At 39.6% G+C, this 26,037-nt stretch overlaps 1 protein-coding gene across 1 annotated transcript in view; it reads right to left on the bottom strand.

The window, feature by feature from the left end:
* Positions 1-26,037, bottom strand: part of ITGA8 (integrin subunit alpha 8) — a 193,442-nt gene that overhangs the window by 122,151 nt on the left and 45,254 nt on the right. Inside the window, exons 8-13 of the mRNA XM_040248977.1 lie at positions 24,827-24,871; positions 22,344-22,387; positions 19,533-19,589; positions 16,554-16,606; positions 11,086-11,291; positions 8,669-8,860 (exon numbers count right to left, since the gene is read on the bottom strand). Coding sequence (XP_040104911.1) covers positions 8,669-8,860; positions 11,086-11,291; positions 16,554-16,606; positions 19,533-19,589; positions 22,344-22,387; positions 24,827-24,871 — 597 coding nt within the window. The remainder of the gene's footprint in view (positions 1-8,668; positions 8,861-11,085; positions 11,292-16,553; positions 16,607-19,532; positions 19,590-22,343; positions 22,388-24,826; positions 24,872-26,037) is intronic.

Here is a 26,037-nt window from a genome sequence, read left to right as displayed (position 1 = left end):
TGTGTATTAGGGGCCAGAGCAAAACAACGATAGTCTTGGCACTCAGCCCATGTTTACCTTCAGTTTTTATTGCCGGTAAGATTTCTGTTTCTCAACGAAACCTTTTCCACCCTACAGAGTCTGGACTATGCATCTACCAGATGGCCTTGTTATACAATCAAGTTTAATGAGATTAGACCAGATTACTGAATTTTAGAGATTCTTCACTACCACAGCTATTTCTTCTCTGAAATGCTATCACTCAAATAATGTATACAAGATACTCCTCTGGTCAACTCGAGTTTAAAAAGCACCAACATAGATACCTGAACATATTTGCATTTTCTTTTTCCAAAAAAAGAATTTGGGCGCCAGAAATGAAAGTACTTAGGACTACTATTTATGTATGTATGTGATAACAATATTTATTGGAAGACGTCTAAAAAAAATAATGTGTGGTTAAGCAAGATGTTAGGAAGATTATTCCAAATATTTCTAGAGTAGAACTTCTATGTCTCTATAGCTGAATCTCCCCAGGCTGATCTATTATACTCTACTTTTCTCAGGTACACTGGATCAAAATTCCAGAGTCATCTTTTTATAAATATATTTATTTATTTGGCTGTGCTGGCTCTTACTTGTGTCATGTGGGATCTTTAGTTGCAGCACTTGAACTCAGCTGCTGCATGTGGGCTCTAGTTCCCCGACCAGGATGCCTGCTTTGGGAGCACATTCTTAGCCACTGGACCAGCAGGGAAGTCCCCAAAGTCATCTTTAACGTCACTGCTTAGTCACCCTCACCGCCTCTATGTTCCATCAGAGCCAGTCTTTACCAAGTCTTGCCCATTTTCTTTACATGATTCCCTCAAATCCCTCCTTTTGGTTGCCATTATCATCACCCCAGTTCAATCCCAATTGATATTGCCAATGCTGGATATATAAGAGAAGTGGGTTCAATCCCTGTGCTGGGAAGATCCCTTGGAGGAGGGCATGACAACCCACTCCAGTATTTTTGTCTGGAGAATTTCATGGACAGAGGAGCCTGGCAGGCTACAGTCCATAACTCTGTGCTACAGTCGCACAGAGTTAGACACAACAGCAGCAACTTAGCATGCATGCGCACGGACAGTTAACAATGTTATAATGGTTTAGGTGGACAGCAGAGTGACTCGGCCATACATATGTATGTATCCATTCTCCCACAAAGTCCCCTCCCATCCAGCCTGCCACATAACCCTGGCCTAACAGGAATTTGATATATGGTTCTCAGCTTGGCAGAGTCCCAGTAACTATGTTCTTGTTCTCATGGTCCTGTTTGTCAGGGGCAGGGGAAGCAAATGAAGTAGTACAAATTAAGACTGGGGACCATGGACATTGAACAAGCAAAAGAAAATAATATCAGCTAATGTGTGTAAGAAAAAGACTACCTCCAGGGGAGTGGGATGAACTGGGAGATTGGGACTGACATTTATCCACTACTGATACTACGAACACATATAAACCAGATTACTAACAAGAAGCTGTATGGCACAGGGAACCCTATTCAGTGCTCTGTGGTGACCTAAATGGGAAGGAAACCCCCAAAAAGGGGGGATGTATGTACACGTATGACTGATTCACGTTGCTGTACAGCAGAAACTAACACAACATTGTTAAGCAACTGTACTCCTGTAAAAATTAAAAAAAAAGAATATATCCAAAATATTGCATTGTTTTAAAGACATGATTGAAAGCTACTGTTTATTAAACTGTGCTCTATATAATCTCATAGTAATTTAAACTTCATTTAATATTACATCAGTTCAGTTCAGTCCCTCAGTCATGTCCAACTCTTTGCAACCCCATGGACTGCAATATGCCAGCCCTCCCTGTCCATCACCAACTGCCAGAGTTTACCCAAACTCATGTCCATTGAGTCGGTGATGCCATCCAACCATCTCATCCTCTGTCATCCCCTGCTCCTCCTGCCCTCAATCTTTCCCAGCATCAGGGTCTTTTCAAATGAATCAGCTCTTTGCATCAGGTGGCCAAAGTATTGGAGTTTCAGCTTCAGCATCAGTCCTTCCAATGAACACCCAGGACTGATCTCCTATAGGATGGACTGGTTGGATCTTCTTACAGTCTAAGGGACTCTCAAGAGTCTTCTTAACACCACAGTTCAAAGCATCAGTTCTTCTGCGCTCAGCTTTCTTCATAGTCCAGTTCTCACATCCATACATAACTACTGGAAAAACCACAGCCTTGACTAGACGGACCTTTGTTGGCAAAGTAATGTCTCTGCTTTTTAATATGCTGTCTAGGTTGGTCATACTTTTCCTTCCAAGGAGTAAGAGTCTTTTAATTTCATGGCTGCAATTACTATCTGCAGTGATTTTGGTGCCCCCAAAAATAAAGTCAGCCACTGTTTCCACTGCTTCCCCAACCTATTTGCCATAGATGATCTCATTTCATCCTTATACCAACATACTACTATTTGAGTTTACAGATAAGGAAATTCAAGTTCAGAGAGGATAAGGAATTTTCTTATTCTTATATAGCTAGAAGATAGCAGTACCAAGTTTCAAACCTATACTGTCCATCTCTAGAATCCTAGAATGCAGTTTTTCAGTGTCTTATGTGGTCCATGTCTGGAAGTACAGTAGCTTTGATTCTGTTTATGTTAGTCAGACAGTCATCATTCCTACTCTAAGCCATTTTACAACATGTTATAAGATTCCTCTCCCAACCTAGAAAGTGAGAGCACACACAGCCCAGTGAAGTCGGATTATTGGACCCATAATACCAGATAAGGAGGCTTCCTAGGTGGCACAGTGGTAAAGAATCTGCCTGCAATGCAGAAGAAGTGGGTTCTATCCTTTGGTCAGGAAGATCCCCTGGAGAAGGAAATGGCTCCAGTATTCTTGCCTGGGAAATCCCAGGGACAGAGGAGCCTGGTGGGCTACTATAGTCCAAGGGGACCCAAAGAGTCAGACTCAACTGAGCGACTGAGCACTTCCAGGAAATGAAAGCTCAGAGAAATCAATCAACTTTCCATTATCACATAGTTTATCAGTGACACATCAGAATCTGAACCCAGACAGTCTGATTTCCCTTCCCCTTCACAGCCATTTTGCCAATTTTAACATGGTTGTATTGATATTGGTTTGATGTTTCCCCCAAAGAAGTAGTGTCATCCAACTTTACCCCATGTACTCTCCTGCTATATGTGTGTACACACATACACACACACATATGTATATACACATATAAGTGGGAAAGTGAAAGTCACTCAGTCATGTTTGACTCTTTGCCACCCCATGGACTGTAGTCTGCCAGGCTCCTCTATCCATGGGATTTTCCAGACAAGAATACTGGAGTGGGTAACTGTTCCCTTCCCCAGGGGATCTTCCCAACCCAGAGACTGAAGCCAGGTATACAGAGGAGAGAGATTCAGAAATAATATTCCAAGGAATATGAACTATATTTACCTTAATATATGAACTATATTTATCTATGCAGTGGCTGGCATGGTTTGGGCTCTTAATTATCAGGAGTAACACTGGCTGTAATTGTCATAATGTTAGCAATGTAACTGGCCCATGCCTGATTTTTGCCAGCATTCTTTTTTTCCCTAAGACAAGAAGACTAAGTGTCTGGTCCTGCCCAGACACAAAATATCTATAACTTGCAGACAGATGTCAATGAAACCACCTTTGCATGTCTATGCTTTTGATTATTTCAAGGTACTAAGTGATCTGATTTTTAATCAGTCTGGGGGATGAAATAGCCATGTGAGTGAGTGAGTGAAAGTCGCTCAGTCATGTCTGAGTTTTTTATTCCATGGATTGTACAGTTCCATGGAATTCTCCAGGCCAGAATACTGGAGTGGGTAGCCTTTTCCTTCTCCAGGGAATCTTCCCAACCCAGGGATTGAACTCAGATTTCCCATATTGAAGGTGGATTCTTTACCAGCTGAGCCACAATAGAAGCCCAAGAATACTGGAGAGGGTAGCTTATCCTTTCTCCAGTGGATCTTCCTGACCCAGGAATCAAACTGGGGTCTCCTGCATTGCAGGTGGATTCTTACCAGCTGAGCTACCACTTAGTTATGATTAACTGTCTGTCTTTCCTTGCACAGTACCCCTCCCCCAAATCTGCAGAGCACAGTGTCTAGCCCATAGTAAATACGACTACATATTTTCTAAATGAAGAACAGAATTTCTCACTTATTTTCCATTTAGACCTTGAACTAAAGGGACAAATACAAAAATTTTGATGAGCAGTTTAAAAATAATTTTTATTCCTTCATTTAAAAATAATTTTTTTTCCTTTAAAGCACTTTCCTTTCTTGACACAACACTGATATCTTGGGGGTATTCTGTTTTACTTTATAGGGGAGTCATAATGGTTACCTATTTTGATGCTTGCACAATCCCCAAGTCAACTCTGACTTTCTTTGGAAAACGTCACTGTTTGCCTCAGAGTCTATGAGATTTCCTTCCCCAGGACTTGGGTCTGAGGTAAATTACAGACAGTCTCTTCGGGTGAGCACAACTGCAGCATGCAAATTCTGGGACCAAAGCAGCACTTGGTGCTCACAGAAATACAGTACGCTGGAGAGCAGAACAGATGAGCAGAGAGAGAGGCCAGAGAAGGAAAGTCCTGACAGGCTTGGATCCCAGGCAGTCCCTTGCAACGTCTGGGCAGAATCCTTGTCCTTAGGTTCCCTTGAGTTATTTCTGTAGCCTTAATATAAACAGCTCCTTTTATGGCTTAAGGCAGGTTAAGCGGGTCAGTTCTTAACAAATGTGACAATATATTTTAAATGAAAAGTAGTGAGGCATTGTTTTAAATGCACAGATAACTTCCAGGAAATGTTGACCGTTGCAAGAAATAGTTTCAGTGGGATTTCCTTAACATCCTCAGATGAGGTATAGGTGTGCCCTGGCATCACCACCCAGAGGCAATCCACAGAAAAGAGGCTTAGGTTGGTTTGATGGCTGAGTGAAGAGTAAATAAAATGCTGGAGCTCAGCTAGTAGGTTAGGGTTAGGATTCACATCCCTCTATTGTGAGCATGGGAAAAAGGCATTCCTGAGCAGCATTTCTCAAAGTACAGTCCTGGGTAAAAGCACAAATCCCTGAACCCCATTCCAGACCCAGGAGGTCACAACATCTGAACGGTGCAATGCATTCAGCTGCAGAATCGCATGGCTAGAGGAACCCGGCAAGCTGTGGCCCAGGGGGTCACAAAGAGTTGGGCATGATGAAGGCAACAGCACACACACTTGTAACAGGCACAACAGGTAACTGGCGTCATGCTGTTTCAGAATCTGCTACTTGGGATGTGGTGTGAAGACCAGCAGTGTACCAGTGAGGGTGTCACCAGGGAACGTGCTGAAAATGAGGAGTCTCTCCCACCCACTTGACCTACTGAATCAGGATCTGCATTTGAACAAGATGCCCAGGTGATCCAGATGTTCATTAAAGTGGGGGAATCTTGCTTAAGATCATTAGTTCCCGGCCTGGTTGTATACTAGAAAGACCCAGGTCACTTAAACACATGACCGTGGTCTGAGTTCCACTCCCTGGAGACTCTGAATTAACTGCTCTGCAGGGTGACCTGAGTATAAGGATTTTTAAAATTTCCCCAGAGGATCCTAATGTGTAGCCAAGATTGAGAACCACTGTTTAGCAGGTATGAGGAGATACACCCTAAGAGAAGAAATTCAATTTGTCAAATGGATTTTGAAGCTCATAGAAGGGACAATGATCTGAAGACAGATTTCTTTTGATTTGAAGGAGCAAGACCCCAGAGGGAAAGAAAACTGCATTTCTTTATAATTTCCCGAAAAGACTGACTGATTTGGAAAATCACAAGACAGATCATGGAGAAGGAGAACACAGAGTTTGCAAAGTGAACTACAGGGTCTAGAAAGCATGCCACCCAATAACGAAAAGAGGGTTTGTGCCACAATACTTCTCAAACAAAACCCAAGAAGATTGCAGCCCTCTTAGGTGCTGGAATAACAGATGCTCCGGTGGAAAATTAGCAATGGCCAAAGGAAGAATAAGCTTAAAGGCAGTTTCTGAGACCTGAAGACCCTGATCTATGAGTCCCAGTGGTGGCACAGAAGCACCTGCTGAGGGGGAACCAGAAGCAGCCAAAACAGGACGAGGAGAACGAGGACACATGGAACTTTGAGCAGCGGCCACTGCGCAAACCGCTGGATTAATCACCGAAGCTTGAGCAACATGTCAGACACTGAGAGACTGGGCCATTCTTCAGCCAGAGGCCAACAACTGCAGGCTATGTCCTTGGTCCAGGAACCCCCTTCTCCATCCCGGGACAAAAGGGTCCCCACCTTTGCTGTTCCATTCCTTGGCAGAGTTGCTGCAGAGGGAGGAAAGAGAGAGTCTTGAATCCAAACACATATTTACCCAAGTGATATTAAGTCTGAATCTAGATGTGACTGCAAGATTGAGGTTTTCCAATACCACAGTGGGAATGGAGACTTGAGGATTAAAGGGCATTTGCTTATAGAAAAATGAGGAAAGTTCCATGTCTGATTCCTGAATTATGCCTGCAAATTTCCAATCTGCTGCACTAGCTTATAGGATCTAGTCACCTGCGTATAAGGCAGTGTTCCTCTCATTAGGTCCCTGGGGACTTGATGTTAAGACAAAAAGGCTTCTTTGAATGACATTCATTTTGTGAGAGGATGCTTGCAAGAGGATGAGGATGAAGGAAAATGTTACAAGATAATGAAGCATAAGCAAGCCATCTATAGCTGAGAGAGAACTGGGGCCAGAACTCGGGTCTACTAACTGAGATGTACCGATGAACTCTGAAACCCTCAAGACTATCTTGAGGTTAAGAATCCACCTAAGCAGCATCTATGGTCCTGTCTTAGTACAGGATATTTACTTATAGACAGATGGATACACTGCATTAATATCATTAATCACTGTAAAGTGAATCAGCCTCAGTGGACAAAGTTACTGACCAGTGAATGGCCTCAAATGACCATTTGATGATTGTTAAGAAGGGATGAAAAAAAGATGTAATTAAGATATGGCATAGTTTGGGAAGAAATCACATAGGGAATCTAATTTGGAGATTATTTAAAATAAAGTATTTATGAGACTCCTCTCCCCCAAAGAAAACCTAACCATCATTGATTAGACTAGTATAATAAAACCTAAGAAAGCAAATTTCACTAGAGGCTCTTGAAATTGCCTCAGCTAGAACACATTCATATACAATATAATTCTATATCTGCTATGAGCCCACTACAATGTTTATGTTAGTGCCAAGAAACATTTCTGGCAAATGTATAAGAATTTGTTGTAGTATCCTTTCTGCCCAATCCAGAGGGGAGAAGAAAGTTGAAGGATTAAAATTAGTAATGTATATTTCAGCAACCAGTTTCTTGGAATGTTGCCCCAAGCCAGATAAAAGCTCTACATTGGAAAATACTCAATGAGGATAGAAGTGATGGAAAGAGATAAGGTCTCAATAAATGGTCAAAACTGTCAGTGAACTATTAATGATCTCTAAGTATTTGTTGAAACCATCTTGAAATAACCAACACAAAAGGGAAAGTTCAGTTCAGTTCAGTTGCTCAGTCGTGTCCAACTCTTTGCAACCCCATGAATCGCAGCATGCCAGGCCTCTCTGTCCATGTCTGAACTCCTGGAGTTCACTCAAACTTACATCCATCGAGTCGGTGATGCCATCCAGCCATCTCATCCTCTGTCGTCCCCTTCTCCTCCTGTCCCCAATCCCTCCCAGCATCAGAGTCTTTTCCAATGAGTCAACTCTTCACATGAGGTGGCCAAAGTACTGGAGCTTCAGCTTTAGCATCATCATTCCTTCCAAAGAACACCCAGGGCTGATCTCCTTTAGAATGGACTGGTTGGATCTCCTTGCAGTCCAAGGGACTCTCAAGAGTCTTCTCCAACACCACAGTTCAAAAGCATCAATTCTTCGGCGCAGAACTGAACCACAAAACCAAGAAGTCTAATGTTCTCTGCTAATAACCCTGATTACTGAAACAATCCTTTAAGACAAATCCGTACTCTCTGACAGCATGCATAAAACATGAATTATCTTGCTGTGCTACATGGATTTCTGATGAATCCTCACAATGAATTAGGCAATCAAGAATTGTTTACAATCTGTATAAAGAACCAGTTCCTTTTGCTTTGCTTTAAAACAATCTATCTTTGGACAACCCCCAAACATGGGTGGAAAATATTTATGCTCCCAAACCATTAGTTTTAGGATAGAAATACTGAGTTTCATAAGTCAATTCATAGGAACTATGAGCTCAACAGGGAATTATAGGGTTAAAATAAATCACTCTAAAAAGAACTCTAACGTAAGCTGTCTTGGTTGATGGAGACCAGATTACTTTGGGGTTTCAAATAAAAATTTTTGCTACAAAGTTGATAAGTTTTATGTCCAATGAAGTTTTTTTTTTTTAAGCCATCTTGCTTTCTTAACATCATCTCTTGACAGGAAAAGGAGTGTTTGTTTTGTCTGTCTTCAGACTCTCCTGAAAGTTGCTCTAGAATCGTACCCAAAGAACCTGTGCCATGGGCAAGCTCAGGCTGCATAAGAGAGCTGCTTAAACATGCTGCGTGGTCCAGAGAATGGTCCTTTCTAGGAAGCAGACTTTCTCATGCGAAAAGGAAGAAAAACTTACCTGGGTAATCATTCTTGTCTATGTCTGAATCTCCTCTTAAAGTAAAGCCGAATCCAGAAGGGACAGCCTGGGAGGCCCACACTCCTTGCAGAATCTGGGAAGGCTTGGTGTTTAAGCCATTCTTGTTCCCGTTGTAAATGAGCACTTTGCCTCTTTGATCCTTGCCTGCAAAGGGTGCACCAATGGCAACGTCTGCAGACAGAGACACATCATTTCTCATTAAAGAAGAATGTTAGAGAATTAAGTACGTTCAGCAATGATCCAAAGGGCTTCTTCCGTTTTCCAGAAAAATGTGTAGGACTATAGCAAGAGGAAATTATTCGTTGCCTTTCATCCATCCCAAAAATATTTACCAAGTGCCTACTATGTGTTGGGTACAGTGGATTCAATGGTGAACTAGACACTGATTTTCAAAAGTTTATACTCTAGTGCAGGGAATAGACAATTTGAATAAAGAAATAATCAGGAGGGACTTCCCTGCCCTTCCAGTGGTTAAGACTCTGTGCTTCCAGTGTATGGGGCACGGGTTCAATCCCTGTTTGGGAAACTAAGATCCCATTTGCTGTGCAGCATGGTTGAAAGCACACATACACACACACACACACACAAAAAAAAAAAATCAAGGAAAGATGAAAAGTGACAAATGCCACATATAGGATCTTAAAAATACTGATGTGATGGAAAGTGACTGGATTCTTATTTTAGATGAAGTGTTCAGACAAGGTGTCTGTAAGGTTGACATAGAAACTGAAGTCTGGGGGCAAGAGGAAACGAACCATGTGGGATCAGAAGGAAAAGCAGTCCAGGAAGAAGGGAAGACTGTATAAAGGCCCAGGGATGCAAGGAGCTTGGCCCTCCTGAAGAGCAGTCAGAGGGTGGTCTACGTGGAAACTTAGTAAGGGATGGGGAAGAGTTGGGTCAGAGCACCGGGCTGGATAAGACCAGTTGAGGCACATTTGCAGGGTACTTAGAGTTTCTTGTTAAAAGAAATAAACATCTTCTTTCACAAAGATTATATTCTTGAATGATGACATCATCCCATGATGTAGGCAAGTTTCATTTCATAGTCAAGGCCTCTGAGAAACTGGGAAAGAGCCCTATCGACTGTCTCCAACTAAACTTAGCACTAAATGAAAATGACCTTCTGTGTTCAACAGGATTGTTCTAAACAATGCATCTAACTACTTAGGTTTACATGAAAAAGAGCACCAATAACACAATAACAGAACAATTCTGTGCCACGGACATCACTGTGTGTCTTTATTTTGTCATTTGTCTCTTTATTTTTGTTCCTAAGTAAGTCTGATGAGACTAAATAAATTGTAAATTGATTTTTACTATATAACAAGGATCATAAATTCACTTTCACTTAACAGGTAAGGATAAACTCTCAAAAAACTCAGCCTGTTGCAGAAAATAAATATATTCTCAAATGGTAGATGGAAAGGGGTACTTTTCTCATATCCTCTGAGTCCATGAGTTGACATCTGTCCCCTGGTTTCATCCCTTTTTGGCATCATTTTAAAGATACCAAGGCTCAGAGAGGCAGAACCCCTTTTAGGTCATTATGAATGTCTCTCTTATCTCTTAAAAGTATCATTAAAGGTTTGAGAGAAAAGACAAAAGAGAAGATAATGAAAAAGATGATTCCACCAATAATTTAGCATTATTTATTTCATGTGGTGTTCAGGAATAGGGCAGTTTTTGAAAGCAACAAATCAGTTGAAGATGAACTTGTCTTTTTTAAAAAAAATTTCCCTGGAACCATGAGCTTTTAATATGCCTTTATGTTTTATGGTGCTTTAAAAGTTACCATACATTGCTGAGACATGTTTTTCCAAAGAAATCATAAAAGTACATGACCATGTGCCAAAGGTATTAATGAATACTTTGATTTGATGAGAATACTCCCTAAGCTCTTTTATTGGAGCAAAATCCTGTTACTCCCTTGAATGTCAAGAAACCCATTATACCCTGGTCCTTAATTTAAAGGTCCTGAAAATGTATGCAAAATTTTGTGTGAGCTGTCATGTTTTACTGAGGAGAGGGTACTTAGAAGGCATTCTAAGTTTGATCCCTGGGTCAAGCTCCTCTGTCTATGGAATTTTCCAGGCAAGAATACTGGTTGCCATTTCCCCTCCAGAGGATCTTCCTGACACAGGGATCAAACCCTCATCTCTTGCATCTCCTGCATTGGCAGCTGGATTCTTTACCACTGCGCCATCTGGGAAGCCCCAACATCTATATTAACCCAAACTAAATAAAGTTTAAGTTATCTTGAAATTTTAGATAATTTATTAAAGACCAATCATAAGAACTGTTTCACATACAGCACTGTGAAATCTGTTGCTTACTTCATGTAACAGTAACATGATCTTATGGCACATAAGTAATTTCCATGCAGTGGTGTAAATTACCATTGTATCCATCTTGGTTCAGGTCTCCTAAATGGGCCACAGCGCTGCCGAATCTCCCGAAAACCTCGGTGCCTACAAGCACCTGCGGGTCTCTGAAGATGAGGGTGCTCTCTTGCAGATACAGATAAACTTGCCCTACCTCTCTGGGGCTGCTCTCAAATTCACGTTCCATAAAGAGAGGTGCCCCAATCAGTATGTCATCCATCCTGCAGGGAACAGAGAGTAAGAACAGCACAGACATGAGCTGCTTTTGGGTAGACTTCTAATCAACGAGATGAGGACATTTCCACTGGTTTATTTCCTTTTCCAGGAGACATTTTACAGTCATCATATTTCTTTCATTGCTTTGTTATGTCTTCAGAATAGAATGCCGTAAGAAAATAAGAGTTGCTGAATTATCACACTGAACCTTTCAAACTATGTTAAAAATGACTACTTTAAGAAAACCACAGATATTTCACTCTTTTCAGCTTTTTAGCCTATTTCCAGGAAATGTACTTACACAAGTAAAACATATCAGAAAGACTTAACTAAGTTTTTGAAAACATGGATGAGAATTTGTCCACAATTTATTTAACTGTACATTTATATTATGAAGTTTTCCTGCAGTGATAAGGTTTAAAATAAAGCCTATCCTCCTCTTTTCTTTTGGCTCCTCCATTTAAATAAAACAGAGGCCAGAGAAGGTTCTCATACTGGCTGCTACTGCTAAGTCGCTTCAGTCATGTCCGACTCTGCGACCCCACAGATGGCAGCCCACCAAGCTCCCTCGTCCCTGGGATTCTCCAAGCAAGAACACTGGAGTGGGTTGCCATTTCCTTCTCCAATGTATGAAAGTGAAAAGTGAAAGTGAAGTCACTCAGTCGTGTCCTACTCTTGGCGACCCTGTGGACTGCAGCCTACCAGGCTCCTCCATCCATGGGATTTTCCAGGCAAGAGTACTGGAGTGGGGTGCCATTGCCTTCTCCATCTCATACTGCCTAGAAAGGCAGAAAACAAAATTTTCCTCCCAAATGTAGATTTGGGTTTTTTCTTTGTGAAAGTAGACATTATCACAGAAAACTAGGAGATAATTTTTCAGACTGATTACATTTCAAGAAAGAAATAGCAATTGATTGCTGGTGGTGGTGGTGGTGGTGGTTTAGTTTCTCAGTCGTGTCTGACTCTTATAACCCCGTGGAGTATAGCATGGCAGGCTTCTCTGTCCATGGGATTTCCCAGGCAAGAATAGTGGAGTGGGTTGCCATTTTCCTTTTCCAGGGGATCTTCCCAGTGGGTTGCCATTTCCCTTTTCCAGGGATCGAACCTGCATCTCCTGCACTGCAGGTGGATTCTTTACCAACTGAGCCACTAGGTAAAATATTTTCTTAAAAATATTCCAAATGCATTTGCTCACTCTGCTTCCATAGTCTGGGCCAAGAGGGAGGTAGGGATTGGGGTTGTTCCAAGCCTCAGGATTTTCCTTGGAGGAAAATCTTTATTTTCTTATTTATTTTTTAAATTTCTGTTATTATTATTGCCAGGATGAAGAGGTAGTTGTTAAACACCTAATTGTGTGCGCTGCGGCCTTGTAGTTCAAAGACATCTAAATCCCCTGGTTCTCTAGTGCAGAGATTGATGGGGACCATTTTCCCATTCTCCAAAGAAGGAACAAAGCCATACAATTGGTCCCTGAGGACAGAGACATGGCAAGGGACTGGCACATTGCCTCACTGTGTTTCTCACCACCAACACTGGGGAGTTCTAGAAATGCAAAATTATTCGACCTATCATTGTGAAAGATTAGCACATCCATGCGATCTTTGGATTCTTGGAGGATTATGACAACATTGATTTATTTTCATAGAGATACAGTTCCCTAGATATTTAAGTGTAAGTCGTCTAAAATGTTCTAAACGCCAAAAAGGAGAAAGACATTTGTTCTCAATTTATAATTGTGTTCTCATAAAGCTGAGAGACAATAACTGTCTTGGATTCAATTGGTTCAATGTGCCTTGTAGAATATTTTTCACTTAGTGTCAATATTATTTTATGTTAGCAATAATACTATATGTTATTGTTTAGGCTGGTGTTTTAAAATCTTGATTTACAACTCATTAGTGAATTGTGAAATCAATTTAATGGTCTTGACAAGCAATTTTGAAAAATGAAATAGAATAGAAAATATGAGTGAATGCATTGCACATAATAGAGTAAATACTGTTCCATGGAAACTTTTGTTTCAGTTGTGTGTGTATTCTGGGTTGCAATGTCAAATGTATTTCTAATTATGAACCCACAGGCCAAAAAGCCACTGAAAAACTATTGCAGTAGGCCATGCATGTTATTAGCCTATTTCAAAATTTATTTTTCAAATCCTTTTTTTGAATAGACTCAATTCAAGTTTAAAGTTTAACAATATTTAGTAGTAAGGATGCTTTTCACTGAACTTCTGAAAAAGCAGTCGTATAACCGCTGGGTACTATTCTAAAAATATATAATATATATATAATATTACTTAATCTCAAAAAGAACAATGATGAAGAAATACTATTTATGATGAGGTTTTCACTAAAAGCCACCTTCTCTGCTTGGGTCATGTTGGTGGTTTGGATGAGATCTAAGGTATAAAAGAAGGATATATACACTAAACTTCATCTTATCTGAATTGTCTAATATTTGAGCATAGTTTTCTTTCAATTTCTATGTATTTATTTGTGTCTCTTTTTTATGTCTAAAAAAGTATTATGTCCACTCTAATAATATAATGTAAGGCGCAGGTTCTCATCCTTTCATGTGTTGTTAGAGACAAAACATTATAAATATTTTTTCTGAAGAGAAAAGCATAAATATACTGAGAGAGCAGGGGGATGAGGGAACCCATCAACGAGAATATTCATTATGAAGAATCTGAATTTAAGTTTTCTACAGCCAAATAGTATTTAATATGTTGATTTAACTTTAACCCATAAAATTTTCCATTTCTTCTTTCTCAACAGTTCTTAGTGTATGCTAATACCCAAGACTGATTTTCAGAATGTAGTTATTTATTAAGAGAAGGCAGGTTAGGTGGCTTTATATTAGAATTGATATCTAATCGATATAATTATTTTATGACAGGCAAAAACTAATATGGCTTATCAATTACATTACAGAAATCAATTTAATCTGCAGCTTCTTTATGCTTTAATTTTCTAGATTTTCTACTTAATCACATCATAACGATTTCTCCTCTATGACAGAATCCACTTAGACTAAATCTGACCAAAACAGAGTTACTCAAAGCTGCTTCCTTTCAAATAAATTTTCTCTAAAGTGCTCTCAAGTTAACCAACTGCTAAGAATCTCTAAATTTAGTTCCTTTGAGATCTGCTGAGGCTAGAACAATCCAATGGATTAAATTGTATTTCTGTGAATTTCTGAAATAGTATAAATACTAAAAGGGTCAAAAAGCCATAAGAAAATAAAAGACAGATCTGCTTAAGTTCAAGAGGAAAATACTATCTCCCTTTGTTGCTAAGTTTGTCCAGAAATTCCTAACAGAGTTTACACAGAAAGACTTCATTGCTCTGGCTGTTTTAAGATAACTAAACTGAAATTAATTTCAGCAGCTTTTGAATATTTTCAAAACAGTCCCAGGCTTGACCCTATCAATGAGCAGTCACCATGCACACAGCTGTTTAGTCTAAATTTTTGAAGCTCACTTCTGATACCTGGGTGTTTCTTTAAATAAAAAAGATACTGGGGAAATCCTCACCAGTTTATTAATTTGGTTACATTAGTTAATGACACCACCTTTTTTCACCAGTGGTGGGTTTTGAAGCATTTGTAGGGACTTTGCTTTTGTTGTGTAGTAGATAGATAGGATGACGTGTTTACTAGGTGATCTCACATACACCAGTACTTAATTATCCCTCAGATGGAGAAAGGAAAGTCTGCTTCAATCCCACAGAACCTGGGTCCTAACTTCTGAACGTTGAATGATCAATTAGCTCGGTGATGTTCTTAACCCTAGTCTGAGACACTGCACATTCACTCAGGTCCAGGACTTGAAAGATTTAGGAAAACTAGAGATTGGGTAAAGAATAAGAATTAAATTTCAATTCTAGTATTGAACTCTGCTAAATAATGTTCACTTATCATTCCTTAATCACTGATAAATGCTGGGAAAGCTAGAAGGGGCTTTGTGAATTTAAAACATTGTAGGAATTATAGACTCTCTAAAACTATGAGTTAAACTAATGACAGTGAAATACAGCAACCTAGTATGCCTAGTTTTAATATAATCCGACAAACTGATTTTTTTAATAGGCCATGACAATAAAAACCATTGATAACCGATTTTTTTTTAGCATCATTAAGGACAATATTAAAGTTCTTTGGGTGAAAATAACTGAAATTATGATTTTATATTTTTGTAAAGTAGAAGTCTGAATTTCTTTATAAAAATAATGGAAACTAATAAAACGCACATTTAATAAACAGATTCTCGTCAAAGCCAAAACAGAGTAAAGACTTAAACACAGGTTTAAGTGCTAGAACGGAGCTGGTGTTTAAAGGATGCTCAACAGATATATGCTGAATCAAAGAATAATAAAAAGATATTTTCCAAAAGATACAAAAGTTACCAAACTTATCTCCAATCATAGGCCATCACATAACAAATAAAGTTCATTTCTAGCTATACTGAGGTCAGAGCTAATGTCTATCAATGATGTATCTAAAATGCTTAACCCAGATCTGGGAACACAGTTAAGATTTTTCAGAGCTGTGCTTCTTATGAAAATGTAAGCTCCATGAAAGCAGAGCCCTATTCTTTCTTATTCATTGCTACATTCTGGTATATAGTAGGTACTCCAGCAATACATGTTGGATGGATAATCAGTTCATCTCAATTTATTGGTTTTCTTATTTAATCATTTATTTAATCTGTCAGGTATTTTTAGTAGATCAGAGAGATGCTTAATAATAAGTTTCTTTGAAATAATGACTTAAACACAACTATAATTTATCATGCTGTTTGATCCAAGTTCAATTGTAATTTACTGCCATAACCTGAAAAAATAGCATTATTATTTTACATTCTGCATGGATGTCTCTAGTATGCAATAACAGTAGAAACAAAATTTATGTGCAAATATTTTATGAATGAATCATGTGCTAAAAAGAGAGATGAGCAAATTCCTCAATGGCTATGGATTTCAAATGGCCAAGGGCTATTCAATTCATGAAATTAAAGATAAAACTAAGTAAAATAGTGTTTTCTTAGAAGTGCAGATGTGGTAAAGACATTAAAAAGGATGATAGAGAGTTCTTCAGTAGTTATATCCTCTTGTCCTGAACTAAAAAAAAAAAAAAACCAACCAAAAACAAAAGAGCCTCTATTTTGTTGAGGAAATATAGAAGGATGTATTTCATGAAGAAAAAAGTATAACATCTTTAAGGATGACTATAATATTCAGTGAGTGAGGAAATTCTTACAAACTTACCCATCATTGTTAACATCTGATACTGCAACTGTATATCCAAAATAAGATGCCATCTGCAAAGAAAAACCATAAATAACATATTTTGTGTTCAAAAAGTCATCTCTCAATTTTCCCTGAAAGATTAGCCACATTGCAGCACATTTTTTGCATTTAAATTCATAGACCCTTAGACCTGGACAGAGTCTTAGAGTCATTTAGTTTAACCCCTGACCTAACACATAATGAATGCTCCTCACAGCAGCCCGGACATCTGCTCGGACAACCACTGGAGATGTTCAACAATCAATCCATTCAATTTGGAGATACAACTTTTAGAACACTTTTTGCTGAAACTGGTCCTTCTGTAATATCTAGTCCTCAATCCTCCTGCCTAGTTCTGCGATCTTGAACATCACAGAATAAATTTAATTCCATTTTCATATGAAATCTCACATGAAAATGATTGCAGCCCACCATCTTGCTTACAGATATGTGATACCAAAGAAAAGCTGACACCTCATGAGCATACTGACAGAGGTTAAGTAGGACAGACACTCTCTACTGTGGTCTCTTTGCACCACTGAAGCATAAAAAGGTTTTCACTTGTGGCTAAACCATGTCTCAGTATCAATTCAAACCGAGTTTATCATCTGTTAAGGTTTCTAAGTCGTTTGTGAGTGTGACCAGTATACCTAATCTCTCCACATTCTAGCTCTTATATTTTTGTTTTTCAACCTACGCTTTCAAGATTTATAATCTTTTCAGATTTGGCCCATAGTTTTTGCCTGCCAGGGTTTTTCATTCCCACATCTGCCATCCAACGCCTTAGCTTATGTAGCTTCCAATCACCTCCAAATTTAATCAGCCTATAGTCTACTGTAAAGTGTGCTCCATGGAAGGAAGAGATCTTGGCTTGTGTTGCTCATTCTTGTTTCTGCACTGTCTGACCAGGTGTAACGCAGGGTAGGTGCCAGATACTCTTTGCAAAAGAAATAAATAGATGAGTTAACAAGTATAACACAATAATTTAATTCTGCCACCTCTTTTCTCTATTCCAAACACATACAGTTGTTATAGGAGGTGGGGCCTTCAGGAGGTAATTAGGTCATGAGGGTGGAGCCCTCATGAACGGGATGAGTGTCCATAGAAAAGGAACCCCACAGAGCTGCCTCGTCCCTTCCTCCATGTGAGGACATAGTGAGAAGTTGGCTGTGAACCAGGAAGCAGGCTCTCACCAGACTCAAAATCTGACTACCCTTTGATCTTAGACTTCTCAAACTCTAGAACCATGAGAAATAAATGTTTGTTGCTGTAGCCATCCAGTCTACAGTATGTTTATGGACTAAGCCCTGGGGACCAGGTGCAAAATTCTCTTTGTTGAGGCAATGAATGCCTCCTTTGACTGTGTTATGCAGTAATTCAGTTCTCCCACGTCTTTTCTTTATTCCGCTCACATGTAGTAAAATTCTTATTCCTGTGTGGCACTGTGTGACCTCACTCAGAGGAATTTCATCATTTATGTATTAAATTCTGAGGTTCAAGATTGAAGAACTAGGTGGTATTGAGGATGAAAAGTTACAGAAAGGCCAAATTTAACAATGTTTAAGGAGTTTTTAATGATAAAAATGTAAAACAAAAAGACAATAGAGAAGACTTGCCATATTTCATACACCATTAATTATCACCACTTGAAAATAGTTGTTCAAAATGTATAAATTCACCCAATTGCACAATCATCACAGCCTTATATCTCTGTATTTACCACAAGAGTCTCATGAGAGGCTTTGTTGAAAACTGCACAGTCATAGATAGACTAAAGCCCCAGCTGGGGCAGAAATGTCAAAAATGCTCTGTATTCTCAACAAAAAACTATCAAAATTGCTTGACAAATATATGATTCCAAATTTCTGTGTCTAGCTAAGAGCTGAGCATTTCAGGATCTTAAACCTGGATCCTTCTGGGATCCAGCAGGCCAAGACAGTCACTTGGCCAGATTCAAATGTAAGGCTTCTAGAAGCTCCAGAACCTGGGTTGGTGGTTAGGAGAGAAAGTTGGTGGCCTAGAGAGACTACTTCAGTTCAGAATTGCCTCCCTAACACAACAGGGCCACATTCATCCTTTAAAAAAAAAGTGACAAATTTCAACAGGTCATAAGACCCAGGAAAACCCAGAGTGGGGAATGAAGTGTGACCCCAGGTCATCAGGATACCAGCAACCTGCTTTCAGAGAATTTACCCATTGATAAGACCCTAGCCAGTGATAGTGGGTAAGGGGCAAAAATCTAGTCCCTGGGAGGAAGGGACCGGAATCAGACACTTTGTCATCTTCCATATATTTTGGGGTTGGTGAGGGTTCCATTTACTATGAGGGCAGGAGGAGAATCCAGACCCATTGATTCCGACCAATATGTGGAACCCAGAAGAAGCTTTTGTCTTCTCAGAGGGAAGGCGGGTACCCAGAACTAATCACCAGGCAGATTACATACAGGACTGCAACATAATAGGACTGATATCAGATTTCAGCAATTAGTGGCTTTTTGGAAACTTAATTAGGGTATAGCTGGTTTACAATATTGTGTTAGTCTCTGTTGTATGATGAGGTGAATCAGCTGTATGTATACATATATCCCCTCCCTCTTGGACCACCCTCCTACTCCATGCCCCATCTTATCCATTTAGGTCCCCACAAAACTCTGCGTGCTATATAGCAGCTTCCCACTAGCTTTTAGGGAGCATATTCTGCCTTTACATCACCTAGCAGTATCTGAAATCATCATGGGCACATACTTGTTTATTAATTAACTGTTATCTCTTCAACAGCCTCCCCTGTAGTGCTGCGTTAGAGTTGGGATCTTGTCTGATAGATGGTTACACTCCTACTGCTTAGAAGAGTTTCTAGAACATAGTAAGTACTAGGTAAATATTTATTTTATGAATGAATAATATGAATATTATAATAGTGCAGAGTGACATTCACTATTTGACATTAAAATGTCTTTACCTGTTCACCAGTGAAATTCTGAATAAAGGTCATATCTGTAGAGTTAATGATTGAAACCTGAAATCAGAGAAATTAGATAGGTTATTTCATTTGGCATAGAACTAGAGAACTTTTTTAAATGTATAACTTAAATCACTTATAAATGTTTGTGGAAAGTCATAAACGGTTAGCTCTATATGTAAAAAAATAGTAAGCCTATAGAATGATCTTAAAAAAATTCAATTGAGCTTTTTATTTATGGTTTCTGGAATCCTTTCAGACAGAATGCAGTCATTAATTGGATGTAAAGAAATGATATTTGAATTCAAGAATACTGAGAGCAACTAATTTGATGGTCAGTTAATCTAATCAAAAATTTAGTCTAAATTTCATTTCTGTACATATGCTATTATGGGACATTGATGATTATGGCTTCTTGCAAAAAAAAAAAAGGAAATTTGAAAGTGTATACATATAGCAAAAATATTCCTTTTCAATTCTATCCAGCCAGCCTAAAATCTATAGTTATTACAGACTGACCAGACTTTTAAAAAGTATTTTAAATGCTTTTCTTTTTTTTAAATTTTATTTTTACTTTATTTTACTTTACAATACTGTATTGGTTTTGCCATACATTGACATGAATCCACCATGAGTGTATACAAGCTCCCAGTCCTGAATCCCCCTCCCACCCCATATCATCTCTCTGGATCATCCCCATGCACCAGCCCCAAGCATCCTGTATCCTGTATCAAATATAGACTGACACTTCGTTTCTTACATGATAGTATACATGTTTCAAAGCCATTCTCCCAAATCATTCCACCCTCTCCCTCTCCCTCAGAGTCCAAAAGTCCATTCTATACATTTGTGTCTCTTTTGCTGTCTTGCATAAAGGGTCATCATTACCATCTTTCTAAATTCCGTATATATGTGTCAGTATACAGTATTGGTGTTTTTCTTTCTGGCTTACTTCACTCTGTATAATCGGCTCCAGTTTCATCCATCTCATTAGAACTGATTCAAATGTATTCTTTTTAATGGCTGAGTAATACTCCATTGTGTATATGTACCACAGCTTTCTTTTCATAAGATCTGCTTATGTTCTTTTCCTATTTTTATGGCAACTAGTGTAATGGGTGTGAATAGTAGCTCTCCAAAATTCATATCTTTCCAGAACTTCAGAAGATGAGCTTATGGGTCACTGTGGATGAAATAAGTAAAGTTAAGGATCTTGAAATGAAATCATAGTGGATTTATGGTGGGCCCTGTGTCCGACGGCAACCCACTCCAGTACTCTTGCCTGGAAAATCCCATGGATGGAGGAGCCTGGTGACCTGCAGTCCATGGGGTCACTGAGAGTCGGACACGACTGAGTGACTTCACTTTCACTTTTCACTTTCATGCATTGGAGAAGGAAATGGCAACCCACTCCAGTGTTCTTGCCTGGAGAATCCCAGGGACGGCGGAGCCTGGTGGGCTGCCGTCTATGGGGTCGCACAGAGTCGGACATGACTGAAGTGACTTAGCAGCTGTGTCCAATGACAGGTGTCCTTATAAAAGGAGGAGAGGACACACAGACATAGATGGAGGAAGACCACATGGAGGCCGGGTCAGAGATGGGGGTGAAGCTGCCACACGCCAAGGGAAAGCAGAGCCACTTGAAGCTGGAAGAGGCAGGAAGAGTCCTCTCCCTTGTGTGTGGGAGGGAGCATGACCTTACCATCACACCTTGATTTCAGATTTCCAACCTCCTAAATTAAAAGACGCTTACTCCTTGGAAGAAAAGTTATGAGCAACCTAGATAGCATATTCAAAAGCAGAGACATTACTCTGCCAACTAAGGTCCGTCTCGTTAAGGCTATGGTTTTTCCTGTGGTCATGTATGAATGTGAGAGTTGGACTGTGAAGAAAGCTGAGAGCCGAAGAATTGATGCTTTTGAACTGTGGTGTTGGAGAAGACTCTTGAGAGTCCCTTGGACTGCAAGGAGATCCAACCAGTCCATTCTGAAGGAGATCAACCCTGGGTTTTCTCTGGAAGGAATGATGCTAAAGCTGAAACTCCAGTACTTTGGCCACCTCATGAGAAGAGTTGACTCATTGGAAAAGATTTTGATGCTGGGAGGGATTGGGGGCAGGAGGAGAAGGGGACGACAGAGGACGAGATGGCTGGATGGCATCACTGACTCAATGGACGCGAGTCTGAGTAAACTCCGGGAGTTGGTGATGGACAGGGAGGCCTGGCATGCTGCGATTCATAGGGTCGCAAAGAGTCGGACACGACTGAGCGACCGAACCGAACTGGGAGAGAACAAATTTATGTTGTTATCAGCCACCCAATTTGGGGTCATTTTTTATGACAGCCCTTGAAAACTAATACACTAGTGACATAACAATCGACCTTATTGTGTTTACTGTGTGAGGCATATTAAAATGATGCTTATGTCAACAATGGGATCCTCTGCAATTACTCCCAAATTATGCACAAGGACAGGGCTAACTTCATGGGTATGTGACCTCTGCAGTCAGGCAGGGCCCTACACTCAGATGAGCCCTATCCTTTGGATAGCCCAGCTGTCACTGTCCTGAAATCCTTAAGAATTTCAAACAAGGGGCCAGGCATTTTCACTTCATACTGGGTCCCACAAATGATGGAGTTGATCCTATACATGGGTCAGAAAAGAATCTAGCCTCCCTTTTCATAAGCAAACAAGTGTGGATCTTTAAGGGCACTTTAAAAGATTTCAAAGATTTAAATCTTTAAAATGATTTTTTTAAAAATGATTCTTTGCACATATGCAAAATATCCTATAACACATTCTTAGTACTCACATATCCAAAATTCTGTGCGCCTCTTGGAACTCCAGCAACCAATTCTGTGATGAAAAGTCATTTAGAAGGTAAATTACACAGTCTACTTTAAAGCTATTCAACAAATCAGCTAAAGATGGTACTTTTTAAATAAGTAATTATCATGGATCACGTAGACAGCCGGAAGTTTGAAGTTACAGTTTTGCATTGGCTTTTGCCTTTGCTACAGAAAAAGAAAACAGGGGACTCAAAGTTGTACTTTGAGAATCACCTGTCTCCACCAGAGCCTCCATGCGTTTCAGCCTCTAGAACATAAGCCTGCCTTCTCAGATCGGTGTGTGATTTGTCAATTAAACCTCTCACTCTGGTTTCTCCAGCTTTCACTGTCTTCTGAACTAGTCTCCTGTGCTAGTGTACAGGAGAAATAACATCTCCTGTCCCACTAAGGGACAGTGTTCAAGCAATTTCAGTTACCTAAGGAAAAACCACATATAATAAATGATTGAGCCTGGCCACCCTGGAACAGAATTCTAGGGCATCCTCATAGCCAAGAGTATGCAAAGAAGGAAGCTTTGATAATAGAGATAGAAGCAGCAACTCTGGTGAAAAGGGGACCGAATGTTCCAGTGCACGGTGATATGGCTCTAGATTCTGAAAGCAATGGTTTTAGTCCTTGGGTCTTCCATAAACCCAGGATCAATCCTTGAACCTAACTTTTTCTAGTCACCTGCAAAAGACAGGAGTTGGATCTCATTGATTATCAAAGATCTTTCCAGTTCTCAGTTCTGTAAATCTAAACTATCCTTTGATTCATTTGGGGTTAAAATGTTAGTTTAATTTAAAGGAAGGGAACCTGGGAAAAAAAGTCCCCTTCCATTCAAATTTCCCTTTCCTCAAACCTGCTCCTAAATGTATAGCACAAATTCTAGCATTAATTCTACCCCATATACTAAACTCCAGCAGAGTTGGGCATTCATGCTCTTGGAGTGTTAATAATCAGAGAAGATTCATTTGGGTTTAGATGTTGGACTTTTAAGTAGTATCAGTAAATTCAGTCATTCAATCAACATTGACAGGCAATCATAGGCTACAGCAGGGAATGAAGACAAAATTCTCTCATAAAGTTTATACTTGAGCTGAAAGAGGCAGTTAATTTGAAAAGTAGAGTCCAAAAAAAAAAAAAGAAGAGTAGAGTCCATTAATGTCGTGTTAGAAGGGGATGAGTGTAGAGTAGAAGAACTAAGCAGGTAAAATGGTACTGGGGATGTTCAAATTGGGAAGAAGAAGGAATTATGATTTACCTGGTAGTTGGGGAGGTCTTGGCAAGAAGATGATAGGTTAGTGAAAACTGAAGAAAGTGAGGGAGTAAATATTATGGAGATCTGGGAGATATATGTTCTAATCAGAAGGAACATCATGTGCAAAGGTCCTGAGGTAGACGTGTGTCTGGAGAATTCAAAGAACGGCAAGGAGGGCAGGATGGCTGGGGTGAGGAGTAAAGGATAAGGAGATGAGGCTAAAGAAAATGGGCTCTCATGAACAGAGTCTCTTAGGTCATTGTGAAGACTCAGGATATACACTGAATGAATTGGGGAATCATTCAGCAAAGAAGTAACACAATGTGACTTCTGTTCCTAAAGGACTAGTTGCCTACTGGATCTAGACTACAGGAGGGCAAAGATGAGAGCAGGGAGAGCAGTTAGGAAGCTACTGCAAATGTGCTGATGGAGACCTGAGAATGGTAGCTGTGGAGGAAGTGAGAGTCAGATTCTGGCTGTCTTTTGAGTTTAGTTAGCAGAATTGGCTCATGGATTGGATAAGGGTAGGGAGTGGAGGAAAGGGCACAATCCAAGGCTGAGTTGCAAGGTATTCTGCTTGAGCAGCTTGGAGGATGGATTTGTCACTTACTGAGATGGAGCTGATGGAAGGGAGAGCACATTTAAATGGAATGATCAGGAGTTCAGGTATAAGCACATTAAGTTTGCAAAAGCCATTCAAATAGCGATGTTGAGTTTTGTGTAGAGACTCTAGGTCTTACACTACATTCCAGCTTCACGGGTACAAGTATAGATACATGTATGGATGTTTACTGTGGGCACCTAAAGACACCATGGTCAGAGAAAATGGAGTTGAGTTATTTCAGGATCGGACTTGTCAAATAATAAAAATGAAGGGGTATTATGCCATCTGAGATACATGGCAACCACTGCTTCTCACATCCCATAAACATTCAGAATTTTGTTAAAAAAACAGAAATGTATTGTGAAGTAATTTTCCATCAATAAAAAATAAATAAGTTTGGGGAAAAAGTAGAAATCAACCATCATACTAGGAACTTTGGGGCCTGCAGCCTCATATGGCTACAATGCTATAAAATTATTTAAATGTAATATTGATTAAAAGTTTCAGAATCATTTAAAAATCACATTCCTAAAAGAGCTTTTTCAGGTCACTCTACTTTTCCCGTGTTTTATAGATGGCTTGATTTCAACCATGTCTCTCACCTTGCTGAGAGTCCCCAGTAAATTCCCCAGCAGCAACTGAATATCCTGTTTTAAAGAAAAGAGACAAGAGAATCAGATGTTTGATGCCTTTACAAATAATCCATAATCTAGAAACATGAAGGAACTATCATAGCACTACTCGGTGCAGAAATCCTGACAAATACTGTAATATAAAAGTCTACAATTCTATAAAGAGGAAAACTAATCGAGCCAAGACGTACACTAAATCTTAGAAGTATAATAGATCTGCGCCTTCTGAGTGTGGCTACATGATTGGATTTTGAGGTCCCTTTTAGAAGTAGGAATGCTCCATTGCCCATCTTTACGTGTGAAGGTGGTCTTTGCATTTCAAGAGCTGCTGATTCATCATAATCAGATATTATTACTCTAAAAGGTTAACTCTTATGCTCAGGTTTTGCTATTTCTGATCACCAACAAGGCCTACTTCTTATACCTTTGCTGACCAAGAAAGAAAAATGCACAATGTGAGAGTTGCAAATTAAGTTTTATTTGGGGCAAAATGAGGACTATAGCTCAGGAGACAGCATTTCAGATAGCTCTAAGCAACTGCTCCAAAGAGCTAGGAAGGAAGGTAAGTATATATGTGATTTTGGTGAAGGGAGAGTATATGCAATCAAGCACATAATTTTGCACTGAAGTTTTCTAATAGTCAAAAGGAGCAGTCATCACCATGAAGGAATTTCATGCTTTTTTAGATATGAGGAGATACAGGAACTGGGGCTCATAAAATCATCTCCTGAGAATATCTAATTATCTGAAGACTTGTTCTGCCAGTTTTCCCAGAGTATAGAGTGCCTCATTTCTGCTCTCCACCCCGAACTCCTTTCAGGGGGGTGTTGAAGGTCAGCAACTGCAGCAGCACATGGTTTAAGCCTTGCAGAGGTAGATGACAAGTGCCCATAGCAAGTGTCAATTTGTACTTGAACCTTCGATGATAATTCCCCATGAATTTTACTTGGCTCTAAAATGAGGTAAGGTGATAAAAGAGAACTACACTTTTTTAAAGTTCATTAAGGAATCAAAATGCCAATACAATACCAAAGAAACAATAGTGATGAAATGGCATTGTGTGGCTGCACATTTTGAGAACATTTCAGCAACTGGAAAGTTTTTTGTTCTTTCTAGAAACTGGAAAACACTACCATCATTTTGTCCAGGTAGCACAGGGCATCCTCACTGATAAACAATAT

The sequence above is a fragment of the Oryx dammah genome, unplaced genomic scaffold (genome assembly GCF_014754425.2).
Source record: "Oryx dammah isolate SB20612 unplaced genomic scaffold, SCBI_Odam_1.1 HiC_scaffold_10, whole genome shotgun sequence".
Taxonomy (NCBI): Eukaryota; Metazoa; Chordata; class Mammalia; order Artiodactyla; family Bovidae; genus Oryx; species Oryx dammah.
Note: the sequence above shows the minus strand (reverse complement) of the source record. Positions and strands in the feature narration are given on the sequence as shown.